A 16,529-nucleotide genomic window follows, 5' to 3' on the forward strand; every position below is an offset into this window, starting at 1 on the left:
GGTGGCAAATGAAGTTTAACATTGACAAATGTAAAGTACTACACATGGGAAACAGCAACCCCAGAGCAACGTATCAACTCTGTGGTACTACACTGACAGTGGTAGAGAATGAAAGGGACTTGGGGGTGGTTGTGCAGGCAGATATGAAGTTCTCTGAGCAGTGCAGACGGGCTGCAAGAGTAGCTCATCAGGTATTTTTCCAGCAGGGATAAGGAGGTGATTATTCCATTGTATAAGGCAATGGTCAGGCCACACCTAGAGTACTGTATACAGGTCTGGAGGCCTCATTTCAAGAAGGATGTAGAGCTGCTGGAACGAGTACAGAGAAGGGCAACAAGATTAGTGAATGGACCAAAGGGGTGCTCTTACAAAGAAAGGCTTAAGTTTTGCAAATTACAGTGTCTGGAGACTAGGCACCAGCGAGGTGATCTGATAGAGGTGTATAAAGCCTTGAATGGTTTAAGCATGCTCAATGCTGATGGGATTCTTCCTCTAGCTCAGAAAAATCACCTGAGAGGGCATAAATTCAAATTGAGGAAAGACAGATGTAGGATAGATGTGCGGAAATTTGCCTTTAGCCAGCGGGTGGTTGGTTGGTGTAACAGACTTCCATCCCTTGTGGTGGAGGTTGATAGCCTAAATAAGTTTAAGGCTCAGCTGGACAGGTATTTTGAACAAACAGAGGGGTGAAGTAGAAGTGGGTTTTTTTTTTTTTTTTTTTGGCTGATGCTGCATAAGCTTGCTTTCTTGCATCAAATGCCTCTACTAATGCTAATGCTAATTTTTAGAGTTGGCAGTTAATTGATTTTTCCATTACTTTAGAAAGATTAGAAGTAATTGTAATGGGACAATAATCAGAAGAGAGCGATTTGTCACCCTTTTTAGGAACTGGCTGGATAGCAGCAAAAGGAAAAACTCCTTTGGAATAAGAAAGTGTAAAAATGCACCAAAGAGCAGAAATAAGTTCAGGAATACAGTTTTCGAGAACAAGTGGAGAAATACCATCAGGACCTGGAGCTTTCTCAACATCAAGTTTCATCAAAATCCTTCTGACATCCTTTTGACAGAAGATCACAGGAGGCATTGAATGGAGCATGTTGGGAATGGTGGTAGGTGTTTTACCAAGATCATTAATACATGAGTTGGTAGAAAAATGGGGTGCTAGCAGATCAGCTTTATCCTTGGATGAAGTGACAACAGAACCATCTGTTTTTGACAGAGGTGGGACTAGAGAAGGGCAAAAGTGGCAGCCAATAGTTTTGTCAGGAGACCAGAATGCTTGGCCACCATTAGGGCAAGAAGCAAGTTTTCTACTCTTCGCCTGTTCAAAATCTAATTTGGAATGATTAATAACTGCTTTACAATTGTTGCGAGCTTTGGTGTAGTCAGAAAATAAAAGTGAAGAATTGGAAACAAGCCAATTTCGATATGCAACATACTTGTCTTGAACAGCCTTATCACATTTATTGGAAAACCAAAGTTTAGATAAAGGACGAGATTTTAAAGTGGAGTGTGGGATAAAGGATTCCATTCCTACAAGAATAATTTCACTGACACGATCTGAACAAACGTTGACATCAGAAGTTTTGAAACAGTAATCTGACCAAGGAAAAGAAATCTCCCAGGTCGTCTCATTTTGCATTTTTGTAATTCCAAACAACACTAGGTTGGGAATAGCCATAAATGCTCCATTGGAGCAGTGGCAATCAACAAGCTGTGATCTGAGGTGCCTAAAGGACCACTCACATCGGCCGTTTACTTAGAAGGGTTGTTTGTGAGAAAAAGATCAAGCACGTTGGCTGTATGGTTAGGATTGTCCGGTTTTCTTGTAGGTAAATGAACAATCTATGCAAGGTCATTAGTAATTGCAAAAAGCCTCAGCATTTCTAGTCACACAGACCCAGCTGGGTCTGTGTGACTAGAAAACGGAAGCCAGCTGGAGTTGTGAATTTATCCTGAACACCAAGGAAAATTACTTCACTGTTAGGAAAGTTGGACTGGAGAAAGTCAAGTTGCAAAGAGAGGAAATCAAAGAGCTCCGAGTCACTAGTGCAGTTGGGAGAATGGTAGAGACAACAGATGAATTTGACACAATGAGGTAGAGAGATTTTAAGCCAGAGAAGATCAAAGAGAGGAGATTCCAAATTGCCAAGTCTCTGACAGGGAATATCAGAATGGACATATGCACAAGTACCACCTTTGAGGGCAAAGGAATCATACAGTCGATAATTTGGCAGCTGAGATGAGCAGTATTTGTATCAACTAATAACTGAGATTCTCTCATAAAAAGTACATGGGGTTTGGCAGACTGCCAGTTTAAATGGACATCATTGAGATTAGAACTGAGACCGTATATATTTGTGAAATGAACTGGGAGGTTTAGATATTTTTGCAGATAAGCTTACTCTATTAGTTTGGCAATTTGTGGTGTATTCAATAGTAAGAAAAAGTGGGAGGGGCATGCTGTATAAAGTAATGAAATTTTTGGATATGGCGTACACATGGTAAGAATATTCCCAGATCCTTGATATAATGTGGCCTTGACAATGCCCCCCCCCCCCGCATACAAACTACTCGGACTCCCTCCAGTCACTATCTGGCAGGGTACAGGTAGCAAGATTATACACTAGCTGATCCGGAAGCCTCCTAAAGAGTTACCAATTGTCCGTTGTACTAACTAGCAGCTGGCCTGCGAACCCCGTTTCAGAGCTGTACCCTCAAAATTTAAGGAAGATTGGATCTCGCCATGATGTACATCATAACCTCATAAGTCATCAGTCATACTGCATGATGGAAGAGATGGGGAAGGGTTGACCGGAACTTAGCTCTAGAGACTAAACATGGGTCCCACCACTTCAAGCCTCCAATAAGCAAAGTGGTGGTATTGCACCGGTTGATGAGAGTCACATACCATTAGTACAGGAACTCCCTGACTTACATAATACTCGACTTATGGAAATTTGACTTTACGGAAGTTTTTGCCGGCTGATGCAAACTTAAAAAAATCGTGGAAATGTACTTTGCATCCTGTAGGAATAAATCAAGGTATCATCAAAATATCATAATGTCAACCCGATAACATATTGTTTTTTTTTTTTTTTGTTTTTTTTTGTAATTTGTTCCAAGTCCTTGGAAATTGAAAATTTTGTTATATTACTGAACTATTTATCTCTCTAAAATTTCATATCTCTAAAAGGTTTGTCTGACATCTATTTAGGCCTAAACCTTGAACAATATTTCTTTGTTGGTATGAAAAGCCTAGTAGCTTCCAAGATTAATTCTTTGAATGCTTCTCATTTAGAATTTTTTGTTGGTATCACCATCAGTTGGTCCCACTGTATAGAATTTTAAAACTGCCTGAGACCACTGCAGTCACCTTTATGCCAGCAGATACCCTTCCCTTTACCACTGATGGTAGTTAAATCTTTAAGTAAATCCCACATCAGTCCACTATGATCACTGCCACATAGTGGTTCCTTTTATCGGCAGATTCTTAATGCATGAGTAATCACTGCTGACAATCAGATCAAGAGTATTACTCCCTCTGGCTGCCTCTCTAACATGCTCCTGTAGAAAAGAGTCATCCAACAAATCCCCAAAATCTTACTATTGTGCGAGTGACCAATCCACAAGTTCCAGTCAATATCTGTAAAATTAAAATCCCACATAATAAGACATTATGATTTACTGGCCCACTCATTTTCTCTGTTGAACTGTTCATTGTATTCATCAGAATCATTAAGACCATAAAACACTCCTACTCTCATTTTTGCTTTCCTCTGGGAAATGAATTTTCATTCATTTAAGCCTCTGGGTCTGAAAATTCTTGGCCTTTTGCCATTCCTGAGGCCAGAAGATTCTTGGATTTCAGTGCTGACCCTAAAAGCTCTGCAGAACTGTTGGTAGATGTAAACCTCTCATGAGATAATCAAAACTTCTTTTTGTAAATAGCTGTGGTCCAGGATTGTGAATTTCTTCATCCCAATGGTTTTTAATCATTCTCTAGATCACAAATATCAAATGCCAAATCTTCTGAATTGGCTTCTATGATTCTCTCTCTCTCTAATGGTGCCTCCCTAGCCAGGTGGGCAGGAGCAGCAGTGCGTAGCACACGCTTCTTGATTAGACTGGGGTTCGAGCCCATGACCACCAAATACGGAGGATGTGGAAAGGTCAGGGAATGACCCCACATATCCCTGGAGCAATATGGCCTTAGTTGCTAATGCTCCTAAAAAACCAAATAACAAACAAACAAACAACTGGTATTTTAGGTCCATGGCATACAGTCTAGAGTAAACAATACTATACTCGTTCTTCACGTCATAACTTGCCACATTTATGGCACAGCTGCAGTCATTGATATGTGCCGTCCACACCATGGGAATGGCAAATGTTATGCCTTTCTTTTTACCACACTTCCACAATCGCAAGCCCTCCACACATGTACAGTACACTTTATGAGAGCCCCCCCCTGGTTTACCTTGGTCACCTAATTTAATTCCAAAATATCCAGCACATAAATTTTTTGCAAGTAATATTTTTTTCTGACTTTGGTTTGCCACAACACAGTTACTGCAAATATAACAAATATTGAATTGTTCAGACAAGGGATTCACATCTGGTGAGTATGGGCTTGGCACACACAGGGCCCTGAGCTGGATATCATCATTCTTCTTTTTCTTGGTGATTCCTTTCTACTTCTAACTCTTGTTCCTCTCTCTCTCTCTCTCTCTCTCTCTCTCTCTCTCTCTCTCTCTCTCTCTCTCTCTCTCTCTCTCTCTCAGGATAACTTAGAAATTTATTTATTTTTTTGGCTGGTACACAAAAGCCTCAGGCTTCCTTGCACCATAGTGCTAATAATATAAAAAAATTATAATAATAATAACCATGATTTGCCATTGTCAGAGACAAAATATGAAAATCACATTAGAAGCAGATACTAGTTAGAAACATCAGAAAAAAAATTGTGTGCCAAGCACGCATAGCGGAAGTTAAGTGAAGCTTCTTTAGGTGAACATTTATCACTTTATCGTGGATCCCGTATTGACCGTATGAATGCCACATGCTATGAATCTGCATGAATGGGAGCTTCAGAGGTATGAGACATTCCATTACCAAATCTAGTTTTGGCAAATGCTGTTTGAAGAAGGGCATGATCTCGTGTTGCTACAATCTTCACATCGTTCTTCAACCAAAGCCGATCACATACAGAGCAGACTGAACCAAAATCATTATCTAGGAATGTATGTTTAAACTGTGTGTGTGGATGCTTCAGTGTTTCTTAAAATCCTGTTGCTGCTCCTGCTGTGTATTATGTTGAATGATTTGATGGAGTACTTCTGGCAGTTGGTTTTGGCTTCTTTGCTTTTCATTTAAAACTGAGCATTGAGGACTCTTCATCATTTTCATTTGCAGTATCAACTTCCATGACTCCTTCTTCCAAATTCACTTCTAACATTTCTGGGGAGATGCAAGGCTCTGATGATGTGGTAGGAACTTCTCGGGCTCATTCGTTCAACTCCATCGCTTGCTGCAATTTCTTCCACTGTTAAACTAGCTTAGATCTCTCCTTTGTACTCAATGGAGATGGTTTCAGTGATCACACTGCACATATACACACTCTATACGTCTTTGACATGTTGAATTATAAATTTTTTTTTTGTCGAAATTTTTTTTGATTAAATATGGTTGAGAATGATGAAAGAAATAGCATGACACAATCAGGAGTATTGATTGGGTCATGCATCACTCATGCCTGGTACGGAGTGGTACAATGGTGTGGGGATGAATCATTTTGTGTCACATTTTCTTGGCAATTTTTATCAATCCACAGATGCATTGCACGTAAACGTGCTCTATACGCCTCACAACGCTCACTACAGTGGGCCCTCGCTTTATGATTGATTCACTGTATAATCAAATCGCTTTACAATGGACAGTCCATAACAAAATACCGTTCACTGTACAATATGTAGTAAGAGCGGGTCATTTTGATCACATTTACAAATTTGAATTTGAATTTTATTAACGGAGATTCTAATAAGCGAAAATAGGAGGAATATTATCCACAGGCTATAAAAGTAAAGATATAAAGCACAGATTTACACTTTATTATCTTACCAATTAACAAAATTAAATGATACATGAAAATATTTCCAAAGGTTAATAAAAGAAAAAAAAAGACAGGAACCACACCAGGTATTCCCAGGTGGTTACCCTCCCAATTACCAACTGCACCTAATGCTGCTTAATTTCGGTGATTGCATGTGAACTGGGACATTTCACTTAGTACGATAGTTGGCTGTTCAGAGTACCTGTAATGCCTTTACTTATGGCAATGGTCACAGTTTCATTGCATTTTTTGTCAATCCACGAACGCAAGTTACTCCCACTGAAAACTGCCTAGAGTGCACCTAAAGAAGTTTCAGTTCAAAAAGGGGTGCAGTCATGCCAACAAATTCACCAGTTGTTGAAATTTACCCCAAGGGCTCACATCTTGTGAGTATGAGCTTGCACACCAAGGGTCCTGAGCTAGATATCATCATTCTTCTCTTTCTTGGTGATTCACTTCTTCCCTTCTGCTTTTCTCTCTCTCTCTCTCTCTCTCTCTCTCTCTCTCTCTCTCTCTCTCTCTCTCTCTCTCTGGGTAACTCAGAAATTTTTTTTTGACTGGTGCAAGGAAGGCTTCTTTGCACCATATGGCTAACAATAATAATAATAAATACTTCAGATTTGTATAGCTACCTGACTTGTGTGTCTTAAACATGTGTAAACATGTCTGGGCAGGTCTCTACCTGTCAGTACCAAAGGAAGTAGTGTACATATCATGGAATGTGTATCCTAAGAAATATGTACATGGAATGTGTATCTTAGCAATTCTTATTGTTTGGAAAAAAACTGTTTTACTACGTAGATTAGTCTTTCACTGAAACCATGCTTAATAAATATCATAAATCAGTATAGCTTTGAAGGTTCCTGAAAAACTTGGTTTTATCAGTGACAAACAGGAGAGCAATTCTATCATGATGATGGCAGATTACTGCTGGTCTTTGAAATGGGAAAGTGACATAATGCATAAAATAAAAACCACAAAAAATCTTTTAGTTGAGCCCAAAAGACCTAAAATTTATTCAAAGAAATCTGATCTTATCTTATCTTCCTTCATGGATTAGGCGATCCGCCTGTTCCGATCTCAAAGAGGTCTGCCCATCTTTTCTTTGGTCTTCCTCTGTCTCTTTTTCCTTTTGCTCTATAGGTATAAGCTAATTTAGAGAATCTATTATCTTCCATTCTTTCTACATGTTCTTTCCATCTTTGTCTATATTCTATAATTTTTCCATTAATTGAGTAAATCTTTAATTCCTTTATAATATTTACATTTGGTATTTTATCTAATTTTGCACATCCTTTAACATATCTTAAAAATTTCATTTCTGCTGCTTGTATTCTATTAATGTCTCTTTGTTTCGGTATCCATGTTCCAGAACCATAAAGAAGTGTTGGTATTGCCATTACTTTGGAAAATTTCAATTGTGTTTCTTTCCTTGTTTTCTTAGCCAGATTTATTTTTATTGTTCTACATATATTTTGAAATTTCGCCAATTTCTGGTTCATATCTTCTTCGACATCATATGTTATATCACATCCGATAAATTTGTAATCTGATAAATCTGATTTTATAAATCTGATAAATTTGTAAAATCATTCACTTTGTACCAATTTTCTTCTATTTCCTTCACTTTAACTGTCTTTTTCCCATTTTATTATAAAAAAAGTAACATAACTTGTTATTTGAATAAATTAAATAACATATACAAAAAAGGAAAACTGCAATATATAAGTTGAAGAGCATCTGACACGAATGAAGGACAACCATTCTGCTTGATTAAGGGCTACATTTATTGAGCCACAGTTTACTTTTCCTGCAAATTAATGAAATAGTAACAATTCAGTAACAAATGGTTTCTCTTTCTATTTATGTTTTATTAATCTATTATACTTATTGTATTTTAGTTTATCTTTCTGTGGTTATCTCTATGCATCTGCAAATTCTGCAAATTGGTCATTCATTACATATTTTGGAATCAAATTACTTTTCCTATCAAATTGCTTATTTCATATTTTGTAATGCAAGATTACAGTGCATCAGTGGTCTCAAACTCAAATTGCATGCAGGCCGAATGCACGATCAGAAAGCAGCTGATGGGCCGGAATTTTTTTTTTTAATAAAATGAGAGTGAATATATATAAATATATATTGCACCGTACTTACCCCTAATGTCTGGATACCACCCCTTTATAACCTAGTGTTATGCGTGACGCACGTGTGTGTGGTGTGTTGCATGTAAGTTTATAATAAGTTTGGAAATTCTCTTTCTCTTTCTGAACCTATTCGCTTTCTTTTATTTATTAAATTTTTCTTCAACACATACAGAAAAAATACTTATGTTTGTATGTAAATAATTATAAACTTCTTTATTTCTTACTACAACTTGACACTTGATGGCGTTTCGATTCTGATAAAGTTTGTAGCCTTGGAGAAAAATTACTAGAAACTATCTTCATCACGGATTGGAGATGCTCATCGGTCAATCGGGTTCTTTTCTTAGACTTAATAATTTTCAACTGCGAAAAAAACTGTTCACATATAAATGTACTCCCAAAGAAAGCAATTATTCTTATTGCAAAAATTCGTAACTGAGGGTATTTATCTTTTGACAAGTACGAATAAAAGTTAATCAAATCTGTACTTCAAATCTTTGAATAAGATTTATATCACACTATAAATTAATTAGCTCCATTTGTAGATTTTCTGGTGCATTATTCATGTTCATTTTTAATGGTAATGAAAATAATGTAAAATTGGACTCCAAATCATTAAAATCTTTAAATCTTACTTCAAATTCTTGTCGTAATAATGCTATTTTTCTTGCATATTCTTGAGATTTTTCATTTGAAATAATAGGGTAGGGTAGGATTTAAGATGTAGGAAATGTACGGAATTTTTTGATTCCAGTTGTGTTTCCCATAATTGCAATTTAACTTTAAAAGCTTTAATACAAGCATACATGTCAGTGATAAGTTTATTCTTTCCTTGCAGCTCTTTATTGAGAATATTTAAATGGCCAGTTAAGTCAACAAGAAATGCTAAATCTGTTACCCATGTATCATTATGTAGCTCGTCGATGGTTTATTTTTTTGTGTCATGAAAATTTTGATTTCATTTATGAAATCAAAAAATCGTTTTAATACAGCTCCTCGACTTAACCACTTCGCCTCATTATAATAAATCATTTCTCCGTACTCGCTTTCAATTTCTTCAAGCAATGCAACAAATTCTCGATGATTCAGAGCTCGTCCATGGATAAAGTTTACTGTTTTAGTTACTGTCTCCATAACATTTTCCATAACATTATGCAAACTTTTGGCACAAATTGCTGCTTGATGAATAATGCAATGTATAGTGCAAAAATTATTCCGAAATTTTTCTTCTTTCACTATATTTCTTAATTTTGCCGCTACTCCATTTTTTTTTTACCAACCATAGCAGCTGCACCATCACTTGCAAATCCAACCATTTTATCCCAACTTAATTTATATTACTTAATTTATATTATATTATCTATTACAGTTTTTATTTCAGAAAAAATATCATGTGCACCAGTTTTTCCTTTCATAGGAATTATTTCCAATAATTCCTCAATTACTTCAAATTCATTAGTAACTTTCATAAGTAATTCATAAGTAAATGAAGTTTAACATTGACAAATGTAAAGTACTACACATGGGAAACAGCAACCCCAGAGCAACGTATCAACTCTGTGGTACTACACTGACAGTGGTAGAGAATGAAAGGGACTTGGGGGTGGTTGTGCAGGCAGATATGAAGTTCTCTGAGCAGTGCAGACGGGCTGCAAGAGTAGCTCATGGAGTATTGTCAATGATATACAGGAATTTTTCCAGCAGGGATAAGGAGGTGATTATTCCATTGTATAAGGCGATGGTCAGGCCACACCTAGAGTACTGTATACAGGTCTGGCGGCCTCATTTCAAGAAGGATGTAGAGCTGCTGGAACGAGTACAGAGAAGGGCAACAAGATTAGTGAATGGAACAAAGGGGTGCTCTTACGAAGAAAGGCTTAAGTTTTGCAAATTACAGTGTCTGGAGACTAGGCACCAGCGAGGTGATCTGATAGAGGTGTATAAAGCCTTGAATGGTTTAAGCATGCTCAATGCTGATGGGATTCTTCCTCTAGCTCAGAAAAATCACCTGAGAGGGCATAAATTCAAATTGAGGAAAGACAGATGTAGGATAGACGTGCGGAAATTTGCCTTTAGCCAGCGGGTGGTTGGTTGGTGGAACAGACTTCCATCCCTTGTGGTGGAGGTTGATAGCCTAAATAAGTTTAAGGCTCAGCTGGACAGGTATTTTGAACGAACAGAGGGGTGAAGTGGAAGTGGTTTTTTTTTTTTTTTTTTTGGCTGATGCTGCATAAGCTTGCTTTCTTGCATCAAATGCCTCTACTAATGCTAATGCTAATGTAACACTTCGTATGAAAACGGCAAGTTGTGCTATATCTGTGATGTCAGTACTCTCATCAACTGCTGTTGAGAATGCTGCAAAATCTATACTTTTTTTCTTTTAACTGACATCGTAAATCCCTAGCGATTTTGTTAATACATTCCGCTACCGTGTTGGCTGACAAACTAATATTTTTAAATAATTGTTGTTTGTTAGGACAAAGAAGTTCAGCAGACTTAATCAAACAATCTTTAAGCAATTCGCCATCAGTAAATGGTTTTGATCGTTTTGCAATGATGTGCACGAGAGCAAAACTTACGTGAACTGCTGCGTCATTAGATTTATTTGCTTCAGTAAAAAAATTTTGTTGTCGTTGTAAGCCAGATTTCAGAAACTAACTTTTCTTCCCTCAATTTGCCTTCCAACATTTCAAATTTTTCTTTATAATTTGTTTCGTAATGGCGACATAAATTGTATTCTTTTAGAACTGATATTCCCTTATTACAAATAAAACACAATTTTATTGCGCACAACACCACAAAAGTACATAATTTCCCATTTATCTTGAAAAACACGTCCTTCTTCGTCCACTTTTCTTTTACCCTTTGTTAAAGACATGGCTTGCAGTTTAATCTCTTAATTAAAATCACTATTATAATTTTATGTACAAATTTAATTTAACAAGATGAATTTTCATATGAAAGCAACACTCAAAAGTTATACACAATTCTAAACAATAGGTATTGATGTAATGTAGAATCTACATTATATCAATACCTATTGTTTATAGTTAGATCTACATTGTAGATCTAACAACAAGCACAAATAAACAGGTTTTATAAGCTGTACGTCAGTCACTAGTTGGTTAGTTGGATGCACAGCTTCTGTGCATCCAGCTAACCAACTAGTGACTGACTCAAGGAAAATATATATCAGAAGTACTAACTCAATAGAAAAAATCAGAAACACCACAATTCTGAAGCGCTACCAGCTGTTGGCTGGCGAACTAAATTTACTGATTGTACCGACGTGGGAAGTTCTCCCACCTTACCCCAGTCACGTGGCCTGGCATACAAGCATACAAAGCCAAAGCCCCAACCTATTCATTCTGTCTCTTTTTTTCTTCAATAGCAGTGGCACACATAAGCTCAGTCCATATTTCTATGTCTCTAAAACTATAAGCACTGTATTTACAACAAATACATTTTTTTTTGTAGTTGTTGGCGCATCGGCTTCTATGGCCATAATGCACCTCCCAAGGTTTTTGCAGTACTTTGATCCAAGCCCGAGGCGGGATTCAAACCCGTGACCTTTGGGTTGCCAGGCAGGCACATTTCAATTATGTATTTGTTGTGCCGACCGGCTAGCCCGGTCGGCACAACAAATACATAATTGAAATGTATTCGCAGGCCGTGTAAAATTGCTTTGGGGGCTGGATGAGGGCCACCAGTTTGAGACCACTGCAGTACGCCATGTAATAAATATAGCTTTAATGTCATACACGGTGGAGTTCTCTCATTAATACCTATTATCACTAATATCTATTGAAATCCTTTCATGATTCAAAAAAAAAAAAAAAAAAAATTATTATATTTTTAAATCAGCATCGCATACTAATGAGTAACATTGGAACAGAAATCACATTCTACACATTTCAATTTGAATGGCTGTTTGATCAACTCATATCTGTGTTTATTATTACCATTTATGTTTTTTTGTATACTTAAGTAATTTTTCACACTGCTCCTCTTCAAATCACTTAAGCATTAGCATTAGCATTAGTAGAGGCATATGATGCAAGAAAGCAAGCTTATTCAGCATCAGCCAAAAAAAAAAAAAAAAAAAAACCCTCTCCCATTTCACCCCTCCGTTCGTTCGAAATACCTGTCCAGTTGAGCTTTAAATTTGTTTAGGCTATCAACTTCAACAACAAGTGATGGAAGTCGGTTCCACCAACCAACCACCCGCTGGCCAAAGGCAAATTTCCGCACATCTATCCGACATCCGTCCTTCCTCAATTTGAATTTATGCCCTCTGAGGTGATTATTCTGAGAAAGATGAAGAATCCCATTGGCATTGAGCATGCTCAAACCATTCAAAGCCTTATACACCTCTAACAAGAATCTTTTCAGGGCTAGTTACCTGTATTAAGTATGTTAGCCTGTTCAGTCTATAGTGAAGTTCATTACTGTTTGCATTTTAGCATTAGCATTAGTAAAGGCACATGATGCAAGAAAGCAAGTTTATATAGCATCAGCCAAAAAAAAAAAAAAAAAAAATGAAATCTTCTGATTTCACCCATCCATTAGCTCCAAATGTTTGTCTAGTTCTGCCTTGAATCTATTTAAGCTATCAACTTCTACAACAACAGGTGGAAGTTTGTTCCAGCAATCAACCACATGCTGATTAAAGGTAAACTTCCGCACATCTACCCTACAACTGCCTTTCCTCAATTTGAATTTATGCCCTCTAGGCGATTATTCTGAGCAAGAGGAAAAATCCCATCAGCATTGAGCATGCTCAAACCATTCAAGGCTTTATACACCTCAATCAGATCACCTCACAGGTGCCTAGTCTACAGACACTCAAAACTTAAGCCTTTCTTCGTAAGAGTAACCCTTTGTTCCATTCACTAATCTTGTTGCCCTTCTCTGCACTCGCTCTAGCAGCTCTACATCCTTCCTAAAATGAGGCCTCCAGAGCTGTATACAATACTCAAGGTGTGGCCTGACCATTGCCTTATACAAGGGGATAATCACCTCCTTATCCCTGATAGAAAAATTCCTGTATATCATTGACAAAACACTATGAGCTACTCTTGCAAACCGTCTGCACTGCTCAGAAAACTTCATATCTGCCTGCACAATTACTCCCAGGTCCTTTTCATTCTCTACCACTGTCAGTGTAGTACCACACAGTTGATATATTATTCTGGGGTTACTGCTTCCCACATGCAGTACTTTACATTTGTTAATGTTAAACTTCAGTTGCCACCTCTCGGCCGATCTGCTCAACTTTTCTAGATCCTATTGCAGCTTTTTCCTGTTTGTGCAAAAAATTAATACCTAGTTCATATCTAAATGCTCCAGACATTAATGCATTCAAAAACAAGTTATTATTTTGACATTACTCGAGCTTATTGCTCATACCTCTTCAAATAAGTAACAGATGGCAATGTATCACACCAACTAAGCTGCCAGATTTTTTTTTTTTTTTTTTTGATAGTTGTTGGCGCATCAGCTTCTGTGGCCATAATGCACCTCCCAAGGTTTTTGCAGTACTTTGATCCAAGCCTGAGGCGGGATTCGAACCCGTGATCTTTGGGTTGCCAGGCAGGCACTTTACCCACCCGGCTAGCCCGGTCGGTAAGCTGCCAGAGAAGACAGTGATAGCTGTATGGTTTTTTCTGGGAAATGTACCTTCGAGTTATTTAAAGGGACAAATATTATGAGAATATAACAAATGGACTTTTGATAGACCACAAACAATTGCAAAATTCTGTTCAAAGAGCATGGGCTGAACATCAGTTCTGTCAGTGAATTGGCCTTTGGGGTGACAGGCTTAATTAGTGCCAGTGATGGTCCAGATAAGTGCTAAAGGAGCCACAGTCTGCCCATGATAAAAATAATGTGGATTTTTTCTGGCTATATGATGATTACAGCTCAATGATTTCCTCAAATCTGAAGAAAGAAATGATTTTTTAAGATAAGTAAATGTATTTCAGAAAAAGGGAAAAAAAAAATATATATATATACAGTATATATATATATATATTACAAATTGGATGCTTAAGGCCTCCGTCAGAAAATCCTGGGACCAGTGATTGGCACTATGACATTGCTAAAAGGTGAAAGACTTTAAACTTTAAGAAAGACAAACTTTAATAAGTTATCTAATCTTTGTTTTATGCGGGGTTTTTTTTTACCTAGCAGAAATTTTGGCTGAATATAAGAAGAGGAGAACAAACTGCTCTGCAATAAAATCTGTAGTGTGATGATGAGCACACTGCCAATGCACTGTCATGTAGCCACTGCCAGTACATTACAGACCTTGCTGCAGTGCAGTTTGTTTTATTTTACTCTTCTTGTATTTAGCCATTTTTTTTTTTTTTTCAAATTAAGGTAAAAGTCAGGTTTCTCTTTCAAAATTCAATATATAAAAAAATTCATACAATTTCTGAAGTAAAAAAATTTGTACAAATCGATATTTTTTGCATTTTAGACATGCAGTGTGTATTATGCTATATATAGAAAATTTACTGGAGAACTAATTTATCCCACCTTCTACTAGTAATAACAGAAGGGAAAGCTTACCATTAATCTTGATGATGAGGATGATGAAATTTCCATCATGCTATTCTGAAGGATATCTGGAGTCTGAGAAGAACCCCTTCGCTCATCTGAATTCACTTTATCATAAGAGGACTCTATAAAAAGAAAAAATACCTAAATGCCTAAAAAGTCTTTGTCTTATATAATTATTATTGAACAGTACAACTTTTAGATAAAAAATGAAATTATGTTTAAGCAGTTTCCTTTCAGTGATTAACAACAAACACTATCTGCATACAATAAATAATTTAATTTTTGTTATTCTCAATACAGCCAAGGCCAGAAAAATTTACATGTTCATTGTGACTGCAACCAGATTTTATGGTTTACCATAGCTCACAAAGGAACGTGAACTCTTCATAAAAACACAGGTTCAAACCCACACCCTCTTTACTTGGTGTCCCACATGCTAACCACTAAACCAGAATGTTTAATAAAGTTATAGTCTGAGATGGCCACATTATAGAAATTACTGTTAGCAATGAAAACATTTAGTGGCATAATCAGGGTTCAGGATGGACCCTAATTTATTCCTATTCTAGAATGCCAAAATGGCATTCTAGAATAGGAATAAATTGGAATTGATCGTACTCATCAGTAACAAGAGGTATAACTCTTAGTGTCAAATATACTCTTCTGTTCTGCTATCCTGATGAGTGTTCTGTTTCACAAAATTTTCCATTTTGGGCAGTGGGCACTATGCAAAATAAAAGAATGGAAGATTCAGACTTCACTATCATTATGCTAATCACATAGCTATGGGCAGTATCAAACACAATGTATTCCTAACACACTGAGGGATATTAGAGACTCACTAAAATAGAACTAAAACTTTAGTAGTCTAAAAAGGCAAGCAACATCAGATCACTATAAATAACAATGATGTGACTCTACAAACAATTATCCATGTAACTGTAACATAATAACTGAGAGCAGCCATACTAGAAATAACCCTAGCCTACATGGTACCGTGCAACAATATTTAGAGTCAAAGAAAGATGGAATCTCTGAGGAAATAAAAAGGAGTTGTACTACTGCAAAATAAGTGGTGTAATGACCTTTGAAAAGTATTTGTCTGAAAAGATACTTAGATTAAAGGAAAACGAGGCTCCTAGGAAGGATGGTGTATATCCAATTACGACTAAAAAGTCTGTATGTGAGTATATCAAACCCAATGGGAATGTTAATGACATCATTAGACTGCAGGAAGATTCCCCCCCCCTTGGACAGCAGATGTGCTAATATCTCCCCAATCCACAAAAGAGATGCTAAAGAAGAGTTCGGTAACTATAGGTTAGTGAGTTTAACTTCTATAGCAAGAAAGATCATGGAATACGAATAATATTCTTGTCAACACTGACCAGACAGGAACTGCGACTAAAATTTTTAAGCTCAGTCCACTTCTATGAAAAAGAAGGGAAACAGCAAAGAAAATATTGAAATAGCATGTCTCTTTTCAGGTTTAGAGTTTTCAAAAATTAAACTAGAATGAATAGAAGAAAATTTTGAATAGAGAATGAACAGAAGAAATGAAAACTCTGAAATGCAAAGGAACATACTATTTCACTAATTTTTAGAGTTTTGCTTCCTTTTCCTCTTATTCCTTTTTACTGTATAAGCAGTCTTGCTTTATTATTTCAAAAATTTAAGTCACACTTCCTGTCTAGTCAGTGTTG

General features: G+C 36.8%; 1 protein-coding gene across 3 annotated transcripts in view; it reads right to left on the bottom strand.

The window, feature by feature from the left end:
* The window catches only part of LOC150087601 (ras GTPase-activating protein nGAP-like), a 604,257-nt gene that overhangs the window by 488,816 nt on the left and 98,912 nt on the right, over positions 1 to 16,529 (bottom strand). For all 3 annotated transcript variants that reach the window (XM_090369159.1, XM_090369157.1, XM_090369158.1), the window contains exon 2: positions 14,836 to 14,948. In XM_090369159.1, coding sequence (XP_090225285.1) covers positions 14,836 to 14,948 — 113 coding nt within the window. The remainder of the gene's footprint in view (positions 1 to 14,835; positions 14,949 to 16,529) is intronic.

Source organism: Mastigoproctus giganteus, chromosome 3 (assembly GCF_048544385.1).
Source record: "Mastigoproctus giganteus isolate SK-2022 chromosome 3, ASM4854438v1, whole genome shotgun sequence".
NCBI lineage: Eukaryota > Metazoa > Arthropoda > Arachnida > Uropygi > Thelyphonidae > Mastigoproctus > Mastigoproctus giganteus.